Below are 17,064 nucleotides of genomic sequence, written 5' to 3'. Positions count from 1 at the left end.
GGAATGAACTGCCTAGGGTAGTGCTAAGTTCCCTTTCTTTTGAAATCTTCAAGGAAAAAATGGGTGACATCTTGTCAGAAATACTATAGTGGGGATTCTCTTCAGATAGGGTTTGACTAAACAGTTCTTACCATTCTAATTCTCAGATTCCTTCACTAAGTGTGTGGTGAAGCAGTGGTACCACTGGCTTTTTGCCAGATTGGGAAGAGGTTAAGGAAACTTTGGCAAAACCTTCTCCAGGGCGTTTCTGTTTGCTCTAAGGAAGAAGTATGCTATGGTGATCAGTATAATGAGCAGGACTTTTAAGTTGTGATCCTGGCCTGGCTTTATGGTGCCAATTGCTTCCCCAATCTGAGTCTCATCTTAGCTCCCTGAAAATGAGACTTGATCACCAGTCAGCAGCTTTGAAAATGATTCTAGTGGAGAATTAAGTCAAATCTATAAGAATGCAAGTCATTCCCCAATTGATAAATGGTCAAAGGATATAAACAAGCAGTTCTCAGATGAAGAAATTAAAGCCGTCTATAGTCATATGAAAAAATGCTCTAAATCACTATTGATTAGAGAAATGCAAATCAAAACAACTCTGAGGTACCACGTCACACCTATCAGATTGGCCAACATGACAAAACAGGAAAATGACAAATGTTGGAGACAGACGTGGGAAAATTGGAACACTAATGCATTGTTGGTGGAGTTTGTGAAATGATCCAACCATTTTGGAGAGTAATCTGAAACTATGCCCGAAGGGTTATAAAAATGTACATTGATCCAGTGCAATTGACCCAGCAATAGCACTTCTAGGGCTATATCCCAGAGAGATCATATAAATGGGAAAAGGAACTACAATGTACAAAAATATTTATAGCAGCTCTTTTTGTGGTGGCAAAGAACTGGAAATTGAGGAGATGCCCATCAATTGAGGAATGGCTGAGCAAGTTGTGGTATATGAATGTAATGGAATACTATTGTGCTATAAGAAATGATAAACAGGCTGACTTCAGAAAAACCTGGAAAGACTTGTATGTTCTGATGCTGAGTGAAATGAGCAGAACCAGGAGAATATTGTACATAGTAACAGCCGCGTTGTGCAATGGCTAATATTGATAGACTTAACCCTTCTCAGCAATGGAAGGATCTAAGACATCTCCAAAGGCCTCATGTTGGAAAATGCTATTCACATCCAAAGAAAGAACTATGGAGTTTGAATGCAAATCGAAGCATACTATTTGCTATTTTTTTCTTTTCTATTGAGTTTTGTTTCCTCTTTCTGGTGGTTCCTCCTGTTGGTTCTAATTCTTACTTACAATAAGTAATGTGAAAATGTTTAATAGGAATATATATGTATAGTCTATATCAGATTGTGCGCCATCGTGGGGAGGGAGAGGGAGAAAAATTTAAAACTCAAAAGCTTATGGAAGTAATTGTTGATAATTCAAAATAAATTAATTAAAAATTTTTTTATAAAAGAGAGAATTACTCTAGTGCTTTCTGCTTATCTCTGCTTATCTCCACCTCTAGGATTCAGGAAGGACACAGCAGGATACCAGGATCCTGTTGCTGCCCACAAATATGCAACCAGAGCCCTGAATCTCCATTGCCCACAGAAAAAGTGATGCTGTTTCTGTTCTGGCACAAGATGAGCCTGATGTGGCCAACTTACCCGGGAGTGCAGCCCCACAAGGAGACCAGGTGGGAACCAGGTGCTCTTCCTAATAGGAAGAGCAGGAGCCATCAGAGTGACTTACAATGGGTTTAGCTGAGAGAATTGAAAAGAAGCATGCTTCCATGCCTTACCTTCCTCTCCCACCCCACCCCCACCCCAACATCCAAGAGAAGGGAGAGCTAGGGTGGGATTTCCTTTAAATAGCAATCAGGTACTTTTCTAGTGACTTACTTTTTGCACTTAAGATTGGGGGAATGGAGTGGGAGAAAATAACATTGTGTCTAACAATGGTATAGAAACTTGCCTAGTGGCCTAACATTCTGGGGATTTTCCCAGTGTGCTTAGGAGAAGTCATCCAACTCTTATTGGACCTAACCTGATCCCCGTACTCCTATATGGACCCTTTGGTCAGGGCTAGGTGTATGTGAGAGTAAAGGACCAGAAATATCCTTATATATTTGAGAGGATATCGCTGGCCATGAGCCCACCACCACCTCTGTCCTCTCAGACTATTCTAGACAGCAGCTCTCCCCTGTCTCTGATGCGTTTGTTCTGTCTGCAGCCTGCCGCTCTGATGCCGAAGGGGAGGCAGAAAGTACAACCATGGAGTGCTGCCCTGGAGCCCTCCCTGAGCCTGCCTGCCTGCCTCTGGCTGGCAGGAACTGGCTTCTTCTTGTTGGTTCCATTGGTCATGGCCCTAGAACTAACAGAGACAGTTGGGCCTCAGGCCCAGGGTCCTAGGGGGCTGAGCTGGGCTGTTCTTCTGGACAGGATGGAGGGTGAGGGCAAGGAAGAGAGTGAGGAGCAGCAGGCAAACGCCCTGGCCCAGGCCGCAGGGCTGCTGAATGCCGGACGCATTGGGGAGCTTCAGGGGCACTATCTCTTCATCCAGCCCCCTGGCCACATTGGGGTCCAGCAGGAGGAAGCTGCCCGACAGCAGGCCGAGGCAGTATTGTCTGGGCATGGAGCCGTGCGCTGGCATTCAGAGCAGCGGTTATTGAAGCGTGCCAAACGCAGTGTGCTCTTCAATGACCCCAAGTACCCACAGCAATGGCATCTGGTGAGTTTAGCCCTTTCCTGCTGTCCACTTTGGATAGGTACCCTCCAGGTATTTACAGAGAGTTATTGCTATATGTAAGTGGACTATTCTGTGAATTTGCCTGAGGCCATGGAGGGAGGGAGCCTACATGTGGTTCAAGGACATGTGGGGACCAGGGACAGAGAAGTGAGAACAGGAGGAGGAACACAGGGGCCAAGGCCAGCTACATGGTGGGGCAAACATGTGGGGGCAGGGAACAGACATGCCGTGCCTGAGAGAGGACAGACCTAAGTCAGACTTGTGGGGCCAGAGGAGTGGGTGGAGCTTGCAGAGGTCTCCTCTCTCAGCACCCAAGGTCTCAAGCCCTGCCCCCTTATTAGGTGGTGGTGGTGGAGACGGCGGCGGTGGCAGCAAGGTGATCTCTCCACCTGTCCATTCTTTTGCTTTTACTTGGAGGGGTTTTTTTTGGAGTGGGATGATAGGAGGCCATGGAGTGCTGAGCTGAAGGACAGGAGGGGAGGGAGAGATCACAGTAATGTACAATAAAGTTAACATTGATTTTTTTTTTGGAATGGGGATTTCTTTCAGAATTTGCATAATGCAAATTTACATAAAGCTGAACTGTTTGTACTTGTAGTTGGTAAGACCATCTTATCGATAGTCAGTTACCTGTTTTGCTCCAGGGAGTATTTCAGTGGCTTAGAGCCAAAGCTGTTCTTGTGGGTTAGAGAGAACTATGTTCCTCTGGCTTGCCCCTTCTGCTCACTTCCTTTAATTCAGCTAAATTGGGTAACACTAAAGTTTTCAGGAAACTCGTTCTTTGACAAAATCCACACTTGCTGTACCCACTTTTAGACCTTCCTGGAAGCTTTCTCTGATGTTTGAGTTGGTATGGGTGGCAGACTGGGCAGCATCTTCCCCTACCCCTTTTCCCCACATCCACAGTGAGCTATTGAACATTGTTGTCTTGTTACTGAATCCTTGTGCCTTGGAAACAGCCTGTGACTCAGCCTCTTCCCACAGAATAACCGGCGAATCCGAGGCAGAGACATCAACGTGACAGGGGTTTGGGAGCATAATGTGACAGGACGAGGGGTGACTGTGGTGGTGGTGGATGATGGGGTGGAGCACACCATCCAGGACATTGAACCTAACTATGTGAGTGTTCTTGGCTTTCATGGTCACCACATTTCATGCTCCATCACTTCCACCTTATTTCACCCAGAGGAATCCTCTCTGCCACTTGTTCCTTAAAGGCCCCTGGAAGCTGCGTTGATGTTCTTAGCTTCTTTCCCTTACCCCAAGTTGCTCTAAGTTGGCAGTGGTCCAACTTAGAGAGTAACTCCCAACCATTGTCAAGGGAAAGCCAACTCAACACATCCTGGATCCTGGTCCTCACTACAGGCAGTTACCCTCTCCCCAGAACTTAATGTGCTTACTTGGGAGGAAGAGTGTCCTCTTACCAAAAACCTGTCCTTTAGGTAGTCTCACCACTAACCAAAGGATGCTTAAATTCTTTTCATTCCTCCCTATATCAGGAAAGTAGGCAGTCATATGGAAGTGACAAGCCACTTAGGTGCCCAGACTTAGTTGTGCCTACCTTGCTCCTATGCTCTAATCTTAGCACAGAGCTCGCTCTAGCTAGCAGTACCTGAGAGATCCTCCAATCCAGGCTTTGCTCATTACTCTAGAGAAAACAAGCCCAGAGGTGTAGAGTGAGCTTATTAACCCAAAAGCAGACAGTGCCTATCTTTTCCTTCTTTCTGAGCTGAGTGAACTGTGCCCTGCCACAGAGCTTTAGTGGGATGGAAATGATCAGTGCATCCTGTGTTCTTTGCCCTTCTGCCTGAAACCACTGCCTCATTAATCCATTCCTCCTCCCTCTGCAACCAGCTAGTGAGTAACCTTTCCCTTTCCCTCCCCACCCTATTCTGTTTCAGAGCCCTGAAGGCAGCTATGACCTCAACTCTAATGACCCTGACCCCATGCCACACCCAGACGTGGAAAATGGCAATCATCATGGTACTCGTTGCGCTGGCGAGATTGCTGCTGTGCCCAATAACAGCTTCTGTGCAGTGGGGGTAGCTTATGGAAGCAGAATCGCAGGTAGTTTGATCTCTTCTTTTCTTCTCTCTCTACTCCATAATCTCTAAAAATCTTCCGAGTTTCACCTTACGCTACTTTGATCCCCCTACAACCTTAGAACAATCCAAATTGAATCCAAATTCAGTCTTAGCCCATCTAATACCATTCATTGGTTCCACCAAATATAATTTTAGGTAGAATTGGGGGAAGAGGGGAGTAGTTCTATAGGAACAATGTTGTCAATAGGAGATATGTTTGCAGGGGCTGGGGTGGCTGTAGAAATGGAAGGGGGAAGTACAGGCATGAGGCAGAAGCCAGTGGAACGAAAGATGAGAATTCTGGTCATGCTGGCCCTAGGACTGTGTGGGAGTTGAATGTGGTAGATAGATTATAACCCTAGGCACAGAGAAGCAAGGAGAGAGAGCTGGAAGCAGTGGAGGTGCCAGGCTGAGCAGCCAAGGCAGCCCTAAGCCTGTAGGGAATGGGAAGGGGAAGAAGGATCTTAACACAGCAGGAACAAACACAGGCAACCAGGAGCATAAACCTGAGTGACTGTGATATGCCAATATTAAGTACTCTGGAAGTATTTCTTGATTGGTTAATGAATGAATTGGTTAATGGTTAATGAATAGTTGAGGAGTTGTCTTTCTTCCCCTAATTATTCCCTGAGTAAGGCAAAGCCATAATGGTGATCAAGGTATTCTATCTCCCTGGTCTGATGAGGCTCCTCTTGTACCACCTTCCTCTCTAGCTCCTACTGCGATGGTAAGAGGATAAGTTTTGTGGGCAAGCTAACAAAAATAATAATAATACCTGGCATTTATAAAGTACTTTAAAGTTTGCAAATTACTTTGTATCTATCTAGATAGATATAGATATATCATCTCAAGCCTCACAACAACTTTGTGAAGTACATACTATGAGTATTATTTATTATCCTCATTTACAGATGAGGAATTTGAGGCTCATAACATTGTTTTCATGGTCAGACAGCTAGTAAGGGTCCGAGGCAGGATTTGAACCCCAGTCTTCCTGACTCCACATCAGGCTCTGTCTAGTACATCACGATGCCCTGGTTTCCAGTGTAAGCTGGGCAGTTCTGCCTTACGCATCAGAGTGTTCCATAGCCCCCAAAGAAAAGCACCTTCATCTCAATCCTTGTCCATCTAACCAAGGTGATTCCTCATTATAAGAAGTACTTGTTAACACTGTACTTTAGTTGTACTCCTATTCCCCAGCAGAGGGCAGTATCCTTCTGCAAATGAGGCAACTTCTAGAGGTAGGAGGGCAGGAATCCAACTGTTTTTTCCCCTAGGTCCGTACAACCTCACTCCTTCAGAGAAAAGAGTGGTGTGTTTCTCCTCCATTTTAGGGGGAAAATTGGAGCATCTGTCCAAGGCTATCTAGCAGATTAGTAAAACGAGGAAGAGAAATTGGTCTTCATTTCCTAGCCAAAGGTTCTTTCCAACAGACTTCAGTTTCAAAGACTGGCATTAAGATGGAATTGGCATATGTTGGATGCCTTCTTTCCTCCCACCATCCTATTTTCCCCATGCTCAGGTATCCGAGTGCTGGATGGGCCCTTGACTGACAGCCTGGAGGCTGTGGCATTCAATAAGCACTATCAGATCAATGACATCTACAGCTGCAGGTAAGAGGGCCACCTATTCCATTGCAATGGGAAGAATTGAAAGACTTGGAGCAGGGACTTGGGCACCAAGGCTGAGCCAAGCAAGTCCCAGTAAGAGTCCACTTTGGGGAGCAAGTACATGGTAGGCTCAGACCCTGACAGCTGAAAGATACCTTAGAAATCAACTCTTTCAGCACCCTCATTTTTACAGATGAGAAGACTGAATCCCAGAGGGCTCAAGGGACTTAGCCAGGGTCACACAAGTAGTAAGTGGTAGAAGGGACTCAGGTCCAGCTTGATCAAGTGATTTGCCCAAAACTGTCCAGCCTAGTAAGTAGCAGAACTGGAACTTGAACCCAGGTCTTCATATTTCACATCTAGTGCTGTTCCCACTACAACATACTGCTTCATTTTCCTATTCTGCAAGAGTCATAACCACATGGTTCCCCATCCAAGCCCAATCCTTAGGTCCATGGGTTACCCTAATAAACCAGTCCCCTAGTCTAAAGAATTCTCAAACCTTCTCCAGAGGGCTACCCCTGTGCTGCACTATTCCATCTGATTCCTAAGAGAAGAAGCATTTTCCCCTCCAACCACAGGATACAAAAAGTCTTGGCACCACATCCTTGCCTCTCCCTCCCTCCCTCTTTCTTTCTCTCTCTCTCACTCTCTCTCTGTCTCTCTCTCTCTGTCTCTCTCTCTGTCTCTGTCTCTCTCTCGCTCTCTCTCTGTCTCTCTGTCTCTCTCTCTCTGTCTCTCTCTCTGTCTCTGTCTCTCTCTCGCTCTCTCTCTGTCTCTCTGTCTCTCTCTCTCTCTCTCTCTCTCCCCTCTCTCCCCTCCCCCCTCCTCCCCCTTCTCCTTCATCCTCCCCCCCCGCCCCACTTTAGACTGTATCAGGGGTTGTCAAAGGACAGAGGAGAGCTAGAGTTGGACTGTCCCCATGAGGTCAGTGGAACTTGTTATCCAGATAGGACAAGGGCATATGTTTCCTTTTCAAGCAAGACCAAAGAGCTCCACTGCCCAACACTGAGGGCTTCTTACACAACACACCGTGCCTGGAGGTTGGTCAGTGGCTATATGTGGAGCGATGTTCTTCCCTTCCCTGCTTTCATTGTTCTCTAGATTTGCTTCTCAGTATACTAGGCATAAGAAAGTCATTCAATTTGAGGGACAGTTAAAGCTCTCTCAAACTTGGAGAGTTTCATGCTGAGGAGGAAGGACTTTAAATCATATCAACCATTTACATACCATTATTTTCCCATCTGTAAAGTAGAAGGCATTGATCTTGATAAGCAGAGAAAAGCCTGGGCTTCTTCCGATATCTCTATCCTTTCAGACAGTGCAGATGTTCTAGACTCTCTGGAGGGACAAAAAAGGCAAAAGGAATGGATGACCAACTAGTCTGGGAGGTCTGAGGGCTAGCTCTGGGTGGAACTTTTCACTGCTGTGTCTCAACAGCTGGGGACCAGATGATGACGGAAAGACTGTAGATGGACCCCACCAACTTGGAAAGGTAATGAGGAGCTAAAATCCAAACCCTTGGAAACGTAGCCTTCCCACTGTCATTGAGAGAGAGGGTGGGGAAGATTACTGCCGTGAATCAATGCCAGACTTTTACCTTCCAGCTGAGGCACTTCCCTTCATGAGGGGGATAAAGCCAGCCCTGTTCTGGTTTCGAGGAAAAACGGGCCAGCAAGGGGAATGGGAAGTGGTTTGAGGATTCTTTGATTCTGATCTTAATTGCTTTTGCCACGCAAAACAGCAAAGAACACCCACAGAGCTCCTCTTCTTGGTCAGGCCCTCCTTGAATTTTGACTGGGGAGAAGTGGATCTTATGTACAAGCTTGGGGAGGATGAGGTCTTTCAGGTCAAGCATTCAGGGCTTCTCATGCCAAAGCCCCAAAATTTCTGTTCCTCAGGCTGCCTTGCAACATGGAGTGATTGCTGGTCGCCGAGGCTTCGGGAGTATCTTCGTGGTGGCCAGTGGCAATGGGGGCCAGCACAATGACAACTGCAACTATGATGGCTATGCCAACTCCATCTATACAGTTACCATAGGTAGCACATCAATATTCTGTGTCTGTGTGTCTAGGTGGTTTTCTGTGTTTCGGTCTCCATAGATGTTGTCAAGTGGGAGGGGTAGTGGTTTAGGTTTTCAGTGCCTTGTAGTTATGTCTTTGTGTGTATGTCCCTTTCTACCTTTGCAAGGAATGGGCATTGCAGTGCAGTGACGTGAGTACTGGACTTGGAGTCAAGGAACCTTGGTTCAAATCCTCACTTTTCTACTCACTCCCTATATAGCGTTGACCAAATAATAGAGCCTCTTTGGGCCTCATTTGTAAAATGAAGGCATTAGACTAGATGACCACTAAGATCCCTTCCTACCTCTAGCTCTATGATCCTACAAATGGAGCTCTCCCCATAAGTTTTCAGGACCTCTGTAGAAGTCTTAATGATCAGGAAATTCTTTTAGCCATTGTCTTGAGTCCCTCACTGGCTAAATCTGTATTTCAGCATACCTTTCCATAGGCCCTCTGTCATGAGAATGACTGGCATATGACTGACCTACTCTTTTTACATCAGAAGCCCTAGTGTGCTGTAATACCAACTCCTTTGAGTTAACAAGACAAGTGATTTCAGAAATGGCATGCCTTTGGACGTCTGAGATTGCCATTCTAAGGGAGGTTCTTTGGCACTCGAGTGCCCATGGGACGAGAGCTATCTAGCTGCTCTTGGCTCAGTTCAGGCCAACTTTATGGCCTAGAAGGACACCAGGCACAGAGTTAACCTTTGATCTTAGGTCCCTGTTTTTTTCTGCTTTGCCCAGGTGCTGTAGATGAGGAAGGACGAATGCCATTCTATGCAGAAGAATGTGCCTCCATGCTGGCTGTCACCTTCAGTGGCGGGGACAAGTTGCTGCGAAGCATTGTGAGTAACGAGCTTTCCGTCTTCACTCTGCCTTGCCTCTCCTTCAGCCTTCTCCTTGAGCTAGCTGCCTTCATTTCCCTGTCTTCTCACTTTCTCTGCTCCAGCCCTCAGCTGTCTCTTCCCTAACAGATAAGCACCCCTAGGCCGCAGTTTTGCTTGGGAAAGCACTTTTGGAGATGCTTTGATGCTTCCATCTTGGTACATGATGGTACTGAATCAAAGACCCTGAGAGGTCATCGAGTCCAATTTGTGCCTGGCTAGGAAACCTGCCACACTATTCACTCTGACGAGGGAATGGGGATTGAGTTTTTATCTTTGTCACTTCCACCTACTGTTCCTAGTTCTTCCTTCTGAGATTAAACAGAACAAGTGTGATTTTGTGTCTATGGGACAGTTCTTCAAATACTTGAATAGTGCTATTATAGCTTTTCTTGAGTCCCTTCCCAAGCTAAATATCCCCAGTTGCTTTGAACAATATTACAGCATTATGGTTTCCAGTTCTCACACTATCTCAGTCATCCTGTTAAACATGATTCAGTCTTTCAGTACCCATCCTGTAACTGGGGGCCCAGAACCGAAAACAATAATCCATATGTGGATGGTTGCTGTGTCAACACTCCTAACTTGTAGGGAATGCCATTTAATCCACTAAAACCCCATCTTTTTCATTTGAATGGTTATTTAGCCATCCTTCCCCTGGCCTTTACTTGTGCCATTGTTTTTTGGGTTTTTTTGTTTTGTTTTGTTTTGTTTTAAGCAAGTATGGGATTTTACATTTATCCCTATTAAATGTCATCCTGAGAGGCAGAGTGTTATAGTGGTTAGAAAACCAGCCTTAGAGTAAGGAAAACCTGAGTTCAAGTGTTACTTGTGGGCGCATGCACTGGCTCTGTGACCTTGGGCAAGTCATTTTACCTGTCATTTGCTAGGCAGTTCTCTAAGACTGTAACTCACAGAGCACATGCCTCTCTGATCTGGTTGAGGGATTTTCTGTATGAGGAGTTTCCTAAACTAGTAAAATCACAGGCCTGGTCCAAAAAAAAAATAGATTCATGTTACTGGTTTTGGCCTATTATTCTAGCCTGTTGAAATATTTTGTTATCCTGACTTTATTGTCTAATAATAGACAGTATTGCTTATTGTCTGTGTTAGCTGTCCTTCCCAGTTTTATGTCATCTGAATATTTAATATGCTATGTCTACCCTAATCTAAGTCACTGATTTAAAAAAAAGTTCACCAACATAAGGCTGTTGACAGTTCCCTGTGGCACTCCACTACAGATATACCTCCAACAAGGTGGCATGGATCTGTTAATTCTTTGGGTCCAGTGATAGATGTAAACTAGTTCTCTAGGCAGAGCAATTCATGAGGTGGGAGCTATGGCTGAATGAGTCTTCCCTCATTCATAACAGTAATTCTTAACCTTTTTTGAGTCAGTGACCCCCATCGGTAGTCTTTTGAATCCTCTGGAACTCTCAGAATAATCTTTTTAAATGGATTAAATAAAATATGTGAGTACAAAAGGAAGCCAATTACATTGAAATCGTTATCAAAATAGTTTTAAAAACAAATTTCTTGATTAAGAACTTCTGACTTACAGGCAAGTTAGAGCTAAAGCATAGCTCTAAATCTGTGATCCCGTGATCTTATGTTTAGTTCTAAGCCCAAGAAAGTTGTCAGTGTGTCTCTCCAAATGGAGCCACAGCAAGCGAGGGACCAGAGGAAAGAGAGCAGAACCTTCCTGAACATAGGCTCCAAGTCTGTTCCCTACAACATATTGAGCTCTATTCAGCCCTAGCAAGCCCAAGTTGGGTCTCTGGACTAAGGCCATAGTTTGAGAGCTTTCTGTCTGTCCCTTTTTGCATTTTATAAAGACAAAAGAAGGCTTAGGTCCAAGAGTCTCTGTCCAGGACTGGCCTAGAGCCGAGCAGTGTCCAGTTTCTCCAGTGGTTCTTGTCTCAGTGGTCCCTGAGGCCTGTGGGATGTGGGCCACTTTGTCTCTATTATCAGATTCATTTTCCGAAACTTGATTTTTGTTATGCCAAAAAAATTACTTCTGACCAACACAATGTTCCAGGGTTCTGTGCCAGGCAACCTCCCAAGGGAGGGAGGGGAATTAAGTGGAATAAGGCCACCAAAAAGAATTCTGTTGAACAGGCCAGACCCTGTGGATAGAATAGAAGGGCAGCCTTCCTACCAAAGGCATGCTAAATGAGCAGCATCAAGAGCATTCCTTTCTGCCGAGATTCAACCCTGTTCTCTTTCCCTGGGATAAGTAGATAAGCACAGCACCATTCCATTACATAAGAAAGTTCCAAAGTATGGTTCGGCATTTCTGTTTCATGTTACTCCCATTCTGAGTACGGTACCCACCTTCCACAGGCCTTGCTGTGACTTCCTCCAGGACACAGCATCCCCTCCCCCATGCCTCTCCCTTCAAGAGCAGAGTGTTTCAGGCAAGAAGGGACCTTTGAGATCTTCTCATCCAACACCCTTTGCTTTACACATGGAAACCCAAAGACGTTAAGTGACTTTTCCAAGGTCAGACAGGTGGCGATATGAGGATTTAAGCTCCGTCTTCTGACTTCAAATCTTCTTTGCCTGATTTGTCCAGAAATGACAGGAAGATTCATTCATCGAGATTTTCCATCTTGGGGATGTTTCTTATCCTGGGAACCTCATCAGTTTAAATTCATCACTGGTGTCCATCTAGTGACACAAGACATCGAGGTAGAGCCATCAGTCTAGGTATAGAGAGGTACACATACTTTCTGATCCTTTGCTGCTCCGTTTGACCTTTCTCTCTTCTACCTGCACTGCCTCCAGAAGCCATTTAGTTGCTGGAGCAGCCATAGGAAAAGTTCATGGACTTCACAGTTAAGGGATCCAGACTGTCACTGGAAGACTGTTTCCATAAGAGGAAGAAATTAATCTCCATCCTGGCATAGATGGGGCTTCCCACTCTTGTCGAGGCTGTGACTTAGAGAGTTTTTCCTTCTCTTCTGGGAGTACACAGTGTTTTAGTGCAATTCACAGCTGTTGGCAGCTGCTATAACAGCTGGAAGAGAGGCAGCAAGTATAATGGAGAGAGGGTAGTTCTTGGCAGAAGCCAGCATTATAATATCTGACCCAAAGGGAAGCCTGAAAGAAGAAAAGATCCTGGCACAAGCACTTCAAAATTTAAGATCCAGAGTCATCATTCTATTTCACCCCAACCCCCCAACCATGTAGCTGAGGAAACTGAGGTAGGATCCTGCCAGGCCTGAGAACATAGGTTCTTCAGAGTTGGGAAAAACAGCATAGGTTTGATGCCAGGACAGATGACTTAAAATATTTCTCTCAACTCCAAATCCTTTTCTTGCTTCCTCATTCCCAGCCTTAGGTAGGGAAAAGATGAGTCAGGGAGAAAGGATATCAAAGGCATCCTTTGGATAACACAATCTTTGAGGCCCTTGAGTATCTTATCCTGAGGACTTCTATAAGGCCAGAGTAGAAGCCAAGAGTAGTTGGCAAGACCCTGGCCTCAGACTGAGCTAGCCAGAGAGGAGGCAGCTCTGTCTCCCCCAGAACAAACTCTCTTTGTTTCCAGTGATGTCACACTGGTCCCCACAGCTGGGCTGCTGAGATGGTTTCTTTTAAAGGTGCTGTCATTGTCATCCTCACTCCAGCAAAGGCCCAGGAGCTTCCCTGGACATTTCCTCTATTTTGTTTATTGGGGAGTGAGGGGGTTAAAGGTTGAGATGGTTTAGGAGCAAGGATCAGGAAAATGTTTTTTTTGTTTCAGGCTTCATCTTTATCACAAACACACATGTATACCTACCTATAATTTTCGTTTTCCATTTCCTATGGTTCTGTGCTTCTGGTTCTAGTGGGTAACACGAGGACAACAGGGAGGGGAAGGAGAGGAGAATCAGCATTTATACAGCCTGCCGTGTGCCAGGCATTGTGCTAAGTGCTTTTTACAAGTATTATCTCATTTAGGGGTTAAAAGACCTCTGTTTTCACTGAGTTGCTAGAGAAATCTAAATGTTCTTCTAGCTGAGAAACTCCTGATTAGGGAAAAGCTGGGCTCCAAGTCCAGCTCATAGATCTAGTCATATCCCTATTCCCTCTTCCCCGCTGATACTTGAGGTTAACTCCAATACTTGCCCCCTTTTCTTCCCTTGACTCTGTTTTCTAGGTGACCACTGACTGGGACCTGCAAAAAGGCACAGGCTGCACTGAGGGCCACACAGGGACCTCAGCTGCAGCCCCGCTGGCAGCTGGTATGATAGCCTTGATGCTGCAGGTGAGACCATGCCTCACTTGGCGTGATGTCCAGCACATCATTGTCTTCACAGCTACCCAGGTAAGGGACTGGTGTGTAGGCAACCCGGAGCTAAATGGCTATAGAGACTGGTTTTCTGGTGTCCTTTTTTTCCAAGGGCCCATGGTTGCCAGGTAGCCATACATTCCAAGTTGTGTGTAGGCTTTAGTGCCTATGTTATACAGCAGAATAGAGTAGGGAAGAAACACCAAATTTGGAGTCAGAAGATCTGGGTCCAAATTCTGGCTCTGCCATTTACTATCTGTGTGACTTAGTTACAAGTTAAGGCCCCTTTCTTGACTTCAGGTTCCTCATATCTTAATGAGGGGATTGGTCTTCAGTGCTTATTTCTTAGCTGTATGTGGATGATACTAGTTAACGATGTTGCGTTCTGAACCTGGAGTATGAGAAACCCAGTCTTCTCTCCTAGCCAAAATTCATACATGTCTGTCCCTGATTGGCCTGAGAAGTAGAGCTTTGGCTAGGCTCCTTGACTGTGGACATGTTCTAAATATCATGAGATTCCCTTTCTAGGAAATCCATTCTTTATGACCTTGTGGGAGGGCTGGACGATAATGGCTCTGTTACGGAGAGAGTTAAATTCTTCAGCTTCCATTCAAAGGTCGAGGTTCTCACTAGGTCTGGATCCTTTTCAGTATGAAGATCGCCGGGCAGACTGGGACACCAATGAGGCTGGCTTCAGCCACAGTCATCAGCATGGCTTCGGTTTGCTCAATGCTTGGAGGCTTGTCAATGCTGCCAAGGTGAGCATGGCGGTTTTCATCACCTACCTGAGTGGGTAAATAAAAGAGTTAAGAGGATCTCCCAAGTCCAGAGAAGCCAGAAAGAGGAAGACAGGGTGGACCTACAAAAACCCTTTGTATATACCTAGAGGCATATACCATAAGAGGAACTCGTAAGAATATACCTAGAGGAATATAGCCCAAGTGCTCCATCATGTTGAAAAAAAGAGAATTGTTAGGGTAATAAAAAGTGAAATGCCTCCAAGGGTGTTCTTGGGGTCACTCTTCAGCAGTTATTAGTCCTTATGAATTTAGATATTCAAACATTTAACCCAACTGTTGTCCATTTTACTGACAGAAAAACTAAGTCCCAAGGCTGGATCTGGATCTCCTAAGCAGTCAACAGCAGGACTTTTACCAAAAGTGTCCTCATTCTCAGGGTGTTCTGTTTCTCATCTTTGATTCCAGACCTAACTTTCTCCTCCTCTTCATTAACCTAGAGTCATAGGGAGTATGCTAGGATGTCAACAGAAGTCCCCCTAGCAATTTGTGAAGGGTATAAAGAGGAAGTGTAGTAAAAGGAAGAAAGTAGAGTTCCCCTTTAAAAGTTGATTCAGGCAGCTGAGAGCTGTATTCTATAAGATAATCTACATAATATTACATAGAATGTGTGTTAACCTGTGTTTATTCCATACTTTCTTTCTTCTTTCCTTTAATAGATCTGGACATCTGTCCCTTACTTAGCTTCATACATAAGTCCCATGTTAAAAGAGAACAAGAGAATCCCAGTGTTGCCCCACTCCCTGGAAGTCCTATGGAATGGTAAGTAGCTAGCAGAAAAAGGGTTAATGTTAATCTTGGGCTTGAAATTTGGGGCGGGTGGTGTGGAAGTTAAGCCAGTTTCCCCTCCCCCATTGGGAGAGCTGAGTCCCAGCCAAACCTGTGCAGTTTTCTTTGACCATTTTAGGACATGTTGCTGCTTCTGAGTTGGCTGGCCCTTTGCTGCTTAAACAAGACCTTTCTCTTTAGCTGCTACTAGTGGGAAGGGAGTAGCTAAGCAGACCATTGGAGAGGCTGGTAGGAGGGGTGGGATTGGGGCAGAAAGAGACTAGGCAGAGCTTAGGGATGGTTCCCTTGAAATCCCAAAGGTCCTTTGCCTTGGCTTCCTAGGCCAGGAGTTTGTCTTTTCCCCTTAATTTCTGTTCTACCCTTTAGGTTAATGAAAAAGCTTTCCATTTGGTATTATCTCTACCACCAAAGCTTTTTTCTTCAGCTTAGGAAGACTACTGAGTTCTATTTTGTTGGGAAATGGCATAGGGGAAGCTAGCAAGGTCCCTCTGGGCCTCTAAGCCGTCTCTCCCTGGCTTCAGAGGGTCATATCATAGATCTGCAGCTGTAAGGGACCTCAGTGGCGTATAGTCCAACGACCTTCATTTTACAGAGAAAACTAAGGTGCACAGAGGTTAAGTGATTTATCCAGTGTCGTATCGGTAGTAAATTGCAGAGAGCCAGTATTTGAACTTAGGCATAAAGAGTGCCCAATTTAAGAAGCTAGACCATTTTCCATAGAAGAGAAAGGAGAAAAGGAGCACACATTTATTAAGCTGCCTACTAAGTGCCAGGCACTATGGGAAGTGCTTTACAAATATTATTTAATTTGATCCTCACAACAACCCTGTGACATAAGGGCTGTTATGTCCCCATTTTATGGCTGAGGAAACTCAAGCAGACAGTCATTAAGTGACTTGCTCAGGGTGACTTAACTAGCTGGTGTCAAGCCCAGCACTCTATCCATCATGCCACTTATCTGCCTGAAATGGGACTAGGAAGATATAGCTCTTAAACAGTGATAAAGCTGTCACTCATTCTTAGAGAGTGATGACCTTGTGGTCATCCCTGGCCTAGCAGGGCCATCTGTGTGCTGACCTCCCAGCTCATCCTCTTCCACCTCATTATGGGACAGAAGTGCTCGAGTTTACAGGATAGTGAATTTGGAATCATTATTCTTAGTTCCAGTACTGACTGCTGCACACTGCTATTTGGCAAGTCAGTCAACCTCTCAGCCTCAGTTTCCTCATTGTAAAAAGGAGATGATAATATTTACCTTACCTTAGCGGGTTGTTGTAAGGAAAATGCTTTTGAAAACTTTAAAGTACTATAGAATTGTTAACATATCTCAGCAGAGATAGCATGACAGAGTAGATAGAGGGCCAGCTTTGAAGTCAGGTAAATCAAAGTTTAAATACTATATCCTATGACACATACTATTAGTAGGACCGTAGATAAGTCATTGGCTTCTCAGAAAATTATAATTGTGTATCACTGAAGGAAATTTGCCTTAAGGGTTCCCCAAGAGGGTGAAATCATGTCTGGGTCCAAAAAAATTTAGACTTGGAGAAACAGAAACGAACCAAGAAGTGAGAATGGACCATTACTCATTTTAGAGTCTATTTGTGGGGACAACTGGACCTTTCTGTCTCCCTCAGCCATATCTATATAATCTCCATTTTCCACTACATGGAAGAAAAAGTAAGGGTGTGATTCACTTCATTTCTCATAAAAGGAATCCTGAGTTGGAATGGTTAGAAAGCAACTGCTTAGGGCAGAAAAGTGAATGTTCCTGGGAATTTAGCCAATTGGGCTTAGACATCTCTGAGCTGGGGTATC

The 17,064-nt window shown here is 45.0% G+C and overlaps 1 protein-coding gene across 4 annotated transcripts in view; it reads left to right on the top strand.

The window, feature by feature from the left end:
* PCSK7 (proprotein convertase subtilisin/kexin type 7) overlaps positions 1-17,064 on the top strand; it is a 31,903-nt gene that overhangs the window by 2,962 nt on the left and 11,877 nt on the right. For 3 of the 4 annotated variants that reach the window (XM_020989677.2, XM_020989679.2, XM_020989678.2), the window contains exons 2-12: positions 1,522-1,692; positions 2,229-2,726; positions 3,729-3,863; positions 4,646-4,811; positions 6,351-6,441; positions 7,879-7,933; positions 8,340-8,478; positions 9,248-9,348; positions 13,529-13,696; positions 14,311-14,418; positions 15,117-15,219. In XM_020989677.2, coding sequence (XP_020845336.1) covers positions 2,241-2,726; positions 3,729-3,863; positions 4,646-4,811; positions 6,351-6,441; positions 7,879-7,933; positions 8,340-8,478; positions 9,248-9,348; positions 13,529-13,696; positions 14,311-14,418; positions 15,117-15,219 — 1,552 coding nt within the window. In that variant the 5' untranslated portion in view covers positions 1,522-1,692; positions 2,229-2,240. The remainder of the gene's footprint in view (positions 1-1,521; positions 1,693-2,228; positions 2,727-3,728; positions 3,864-4,645; positions 4,812-6,350; positions 6,442-7,878; positions 7,934-8,339; positions 8,479-9,247; positions 9,349-13,528; positions 13,697-14,310; positions 14,419-15,116; positions 15,220-17,064) is intronic. The other variant, XM_020989680.2, reaches the window with a different exon arrangement.

The sequence above is a fragment of the Phascolarctos cinereus genome, unplaced genomic scaffold, assembly GCF_003287225.1.
Source record: "Phascolarctos cinereus isolate Bilbo 61053 unplaced genomic scaffold, phaCin_HiC Scaffold_726;HRSCAF=1367, whole genome shotgun sequence".
Classification (NCBI taxonomy): Eukaryota; Metazoa; Chordata; class Mammalia; order Diprotodontia; family Phascolarctidae; genus Phascolarctos; species Phascolarctos cinereus.
The sequence above is the reverse complement of the archived record's forward strand: the minus strand, read 5'-3'. Positions and strand labels throughout refer to the sequence as shown.